This window comes from Scylla paramamosain, chromosome 11 (genome assembly GCF_035594125.1).
Source record: "Scylla paramamosain isolate STU-SP2022 chromosome 11, ASM3559412v1, whole genome shotgun sequence".
Taxonomy (NCBI): Eukaryota; Metazoa; Arthropoda; class Malacostraca; order Decapoda; family Portunidae; genus Scylla; species Scylla paramamosain.
The window spans coordinates 23,976,023-23,981,022 of record NC_087161.1 but is presented as its reverse complement, the minus strand read 5'-3'; the positions used below and the strand labels follow the sequence as shown (position 1 = coordinate 23,981,022).

Here is a 5,000-nt window from a genome sequence, read left to right as displayed (position 1 = left end):
TCTTAAAGAGTGAAGCTTAAAACTAAGTTATGAACATACATGTTTTACAAAACCCACACACAAAACGAAAACCATGCGTACATTAAACACATTTTCTGTTCAGTTTTTGGGAAGCTGAAATTAGGCCATTTTATTTATCTATTTTCTCGTAGTCTTTGGTAAGCTTCCTTTCCCGATAAATAAAGCCATACAAACCCATTTATTTTCCATTGTGTTTACTTCCCTACCCATCGCCTACGCTCCGTGAGTATGGCACCCTTTACACCTTTATTTGCTTTCCTATATTTGATCCATTCACCGTGAGTATTGTGTCATTCATCCACGATCTTAGCGAGTGAATCAAACGCAACCACTTACTACCCCTATACTCACCCCTCACCCTCCCTTAGCCACCCCCACAGCCCTTCTCCTCACCCCTCACCCCGTCTCTCATTTACCCTTCCCTTACTCTCCCTTACCTTCCCCCGCCGTTCACCTGCCTATCTTCCTTACCTTAATTAACGTGTCACGCCCGAAACTCCACCTGTCCTTTCATTCACTGGCCGCCCCTCGTGCCCTTCTCTCGCCTGTCACTCTTTCCCTTCCCCGTCAATCCTGCCCGTCTGTTTCCTCAATGATCTCTACCTCTCATGTTTCTCACGTCTTTCTCTACCGCTTTCTACAAGTATTCCTTTATCTCCTTGATTCATCTTCCTTCTTCTTCTTCTTACTCTTTCTCCTCCTCCTCTTCCTCCTCCTGCTCTTTCTCCTTATCCTCTATTAGCTCTATTCTTTATGTCCCTCATTTTCTTTCCTTTTTATCGTATATTATTTTCTCCCTTCTTCTGTGTCCTCCTCTTTCAATCATATGACATTAGTGTGTGTGTGTGTGTGTGTGTGTGTGTGTGTGTGTGTGTGTGTGTGTGTGTGTGTGTGTGTGTGTGTGTGTGTGTGTGTGTGTGTGTGTGTGTGTGTGTGTGTGTGTGTGTGTGTGTGTGTGTGTGTGTGTGTGTGTGTGTGTGTGTGTGTGTGTGTGTGTGTGTGTGTGTGTGTGTGTGTGTGTGTGTGTGTGTGTGTGTGTGTGTGTGTGTGTGTGTGTGTGTGTGTGTGTGTGTGTGTGTGTGTGTGTGTGTGTGTGTGTGTGTGTGTGTGTGTGTGTGTGTGTGTGTGTGTGTGTGTGTGTGTGTGTGTGTGTGTGTGTGTGTGTGTGTGTGTGTGTGTGTGTGTGTGTGTGTGTGTGTGTGTGTGTGTGTGTGTGTGTGTGTGTGTGTGTGTGTGTGTGTGTGTGTGTGTGTGTGTGTGTGTGTGTGTGTGTGTGTGTGTGTGTGTGTGTGTGTGTGTGTGTGTGTGTGTGTGTGTGTGTGTGTGTGTGTGTGTGTGTGTGTGTGTGTGTGTGTGTGTGTGTGTGTGTGTGTGTGTGTGTGTGTGTGTGTGTGTGTGTGTGTGTGTGTGTGTGTGTGTGTGTGTGTGTGTGTGTGTGTGTGTGTGTGTGTGTGTGTGTGTGTGTGTGTGTGTGTGTGTGTGTGTGTGTGTGTGTGTGTGTGTGTGTGTGTGTGTGTGTGTGTGTGTGTGTGTGTGTGTGTGTGTGTGTGTGTGTGTGTGTGTGTGTGTGTGTGTGTGTGTGTGTGTGTGTGTGTGTGTGTGTGTGTGTGTGTGTGTGTGTGTGTGTGTGTGTGTGTGTGTGTGTGTGTGTGTGTGTGTGTGTGTGTGTGTGTGTGTGTGTGTGTGTGTGTGTGTGTGTGTGTGTGTGTGTGTGTTGTGCCAACAAAGCCGCCGGGATGCTCTGTGGAAGTGGTCAATAACGTCTAATTAATTGGATGTCTTCCGTCGTGCTTTTATTGCCTAATACATTGACTTTACCTCCATCCCTCCCTGCCTCGCCCCGTCATTCTCGGTCACTTTCACGCAGCATCCCACACAGCACGATGATGATGATGATGATGATGATAATTATGATGATGATAATGATGATGATGATGATGAAAGAACAATACAACGTTTCATATTTTTGCTGCAGTTACGGAAAGTGATGGAAAATTACCGAAATATTTAACAAAATGCCACTGAATCATGTCTGATCATTTGTTTACTACAGCATTTTTTTTTTATTTTTTGATCCGTTGCTTTCTAGAACTTTCTACTTCTTCATTAAAGAAAGGCAGTTTCCGTGCAATTCAATTAACTAGACTGAACTTAATCCAGCAAACTTTCAGTGTTATAAAATGCTGCAAGACATAAGACACACAGATCAGGTTCTCATCCTTCACGAAATTCCATCAGTACGCTATTGCTGTTAGCATGCAAATGCAAGTCTTATTGTTTTTTTCACTATATGTGGGAAAACAAGACGAGTTAATGTACGTAGAACTGGAGTGCTGTGATGCATTAAGCCTTCATTTCTTCAGTTCCATTAGAACTGAGTGAGTGACTGATTTTCATTTATTTAAAAAAGGACTCTGGCAACAAAAAGGTTATGAAAAGAAGACTCACTGAAGGTGCCACTCCCCAAAAGAGTGTAGTCGAAAGGATTATCCAAAATTTGAGAAGTGTCTTGTTTGATTATAACTTTTGATCCGGCAACAAGGTCATAGTGCTCGAGAGGAGGTGAATTAACAATGGATATAAACAATTACTTTAGTGTGAGATCAATAATCATAATCAGAATGAACATCGAACCCTCCAAAGCACTACAATGACTAAAGATGGAACATAACAAAGGGAACGATAATTTCCACATGAGGCAATTTAGATACATTTGCTCTGCCAACTTACAGAGCTTACAAATTATTTCAGGAACAGAAAGAGGAAATAATAGCCACGATTTATAAGGAAGTGGCCAATACTAATGTGAAGAGTAACCATATCATACGACATCATTCCTTACCCTGACGTTCCACCTAGATCTGTCCCTTCCTGTCCCTCACACACGCATCATCTCATGAGCCTATCAAAGAATATGGCCAGCAGAAATGCGTGGGAGTGATGCTACTAAGAAAAAAAAAAGATAAATAAAGATATAGAAAAAAAGTCATGCATCTAAAAAATACAGCAAATGAAAATAATAAATGATAAATGAAAGAAAGTGGGTGTGAGTGATACTACTAAACCAAACAATAATATGATACATTAAAAGTAGACTGGAATATTACTACTAAATATAAAGCAAAAAATTAGTTAATGATAAAAGAGGATGAAAAAAATATCTAATACACAGTAAAAAAATAAATAAATAAATACAGAGCAAATAACAATAACAGATGAAAATAATAATAAGTGAGTAAAAACCTATCAACTCATAAAAAAAAAGGACGAAAAAAAAACACAGGATAACAAAAGGAAGGCTAACTAACTACCGCGTGCTCTTTGCTTGTTTGTCTGTGTTTTGTCTCCCGCATATCTCAGTGCCGCGTGAAGGGAGAGGGGAGGGAGGACTGCTTCTTGCCACTGCTTGATATGTCACGCCGCTACCCCCTTCCCCCTGCTTGCCCCCATGCCCCCTCCCTCCCCCCCTTCTTCATTTTAGCCAGTCACCCCCCTCCACCCATCCACCCAGGCGTACGCTGAGGCGAGGACTGTACCAAGAAAGGAAGGAAATCGATTGTTTGTCTATATTTTTGGTGGTGTGTGTGTGTGTGTGTGTGTGTGTGTGTGTGTGTGTGTGTGTGTGTGTGTGTGTGTGTGTGTGTGTGTGTGTGTGTGTGTGTGTGTGTGTGTGTGTGTGTGTGTGTGTGTGTGTGTGTGTGTGTGTGTGTGTGTGTGTGTGTGTGTGTGTCTTGTTTTAGTTGTTAAGGGAGGAAATTTATCACCAAATTCCTACGTAACAACTGTCTAAGTACATCATTAACTCGTCTGTGGTGACTCATTACAAAAGCTATTAACAAAAACCAATCACCAGACACAAACGATAACCAGCAAAAAAAATAAAATAATAATAAAACACGACAATCTTTTTCAGTACAGCGACTCTCGAGAAGCCAATTTTTTATTAAAATAAACTAATTGTACCGTATCAGACACTACTGACCGCACTGTGTACCAAAACAATCAGGCAGTCACTGACACTAGATTTTTTTTTTTTCAAGCCTTCATTCTCTTTTCAACTCAAAACGCATGCAACAAAAAATACACAAGGCAAAAAAATTCCATTATACAAAAAAGGTACTCATACAAAAAATGACAGAGAAAAAACGAAAAACTGTGCTAGGTAATCCAGCACTCATCAGCTGCGCGTGTTGGCGGCTGAGCGTGGAGCCAGGGAGACGCGAGAGAGGTGAGGAGGCGAGTGTTCTCCTGCCACGGTACGAAAGAATGATAATGGGATGAGGCGCTGAACCGTGGACTGGCCCTTAAAACTCTCACTAAGGAGGAGGAGGAGGAGGAGGACGAAGAAGAGAATGAGTAGCAGGAAAAGACAAGGTAATGAGGGAAAAAGAGATGAAGTACACAGAGAAGGAAAGAAAAAGAGCTTTGCAAACTTCTTGAATTTCCTGCACAACTACTGTAAAAGAAAAGAAGGAGGAGGAGGAGGAGGAGGAGGAGGAGGAGGAGGAGGAGGAGGAGGAGGAGGACGGTAAGATTGAATGGCGCAGCAGTAAGGGTGGTAGCAGGAGACGGGTACTCACATCAAGGAGGGCGTGGAGCTGCGTGTCTTCGAGGACGGAGAGGAGGAAGTCCCTGTCCTTGACGGGGCACTCCTGCAGGCACTGGATGTCATCGAGGGAGTCCAGCACCACGCTTACTGCTCCTGAGGGAAAGGGCGCCACTGACACACACTGACGGGGGAACACACTGCCTACAACACTTCACTTACGAGTATAACTACATCAAGACCATATGCTGAAAATATTTCTGTGCCGCACATCTACTACTTATAAAAGGTTCTAGTTCAATTTACACTGGTTTTTAAGGGTATTTTTACGATTCTAATGAGACTAAAAAGATTTATACGTAACTAACAAGAAAAACACTTCTGACAATCCGGTTAATCATCTCCGTAGTCTTTGAAAACAATCATGGTGAGA

General features: G+C 42.7%; 1 protein-coding gene across 7 annotated transcripts in view; it reads right to left on the bottom strand.

Annotated features, from left to right (window-relative positions):
• LOC135105090 (peripheral plasma membrane protein CASK-like) overlaps positions 1-5,000 on the bottom strand; it is an 88,562-nt gene that overhangs the window by 17,545 nt on the left and 66,017 nt on the right. For 2 of the 7 annotated variants that reach the window (XM_064013046.1, XM_064013049.1), the window contains 2 exons: positions 4,602-4,723; positions 4,149-4,269 (listed from right to left, as the gene is read on the bottom strand). In XM_064013046.1, coding sequence (XP_063869116.1) covers positions 4,180-4,269; positions 4,602-4,723 — 212 coding nt within the window. In that variant the 3' untranslated portion in view covers positions 4,149-4,179. Of the gene's footprint in view, positions 1-4,148; positions 4,270-4,601; positions 4,724-5,000 lie in introns of those variants that run through there. The other 5 variants (XM_064013047.1, XM_064013048.1, XM_064013050.1 and 2 more) reach the window with 5 other exon arrangements.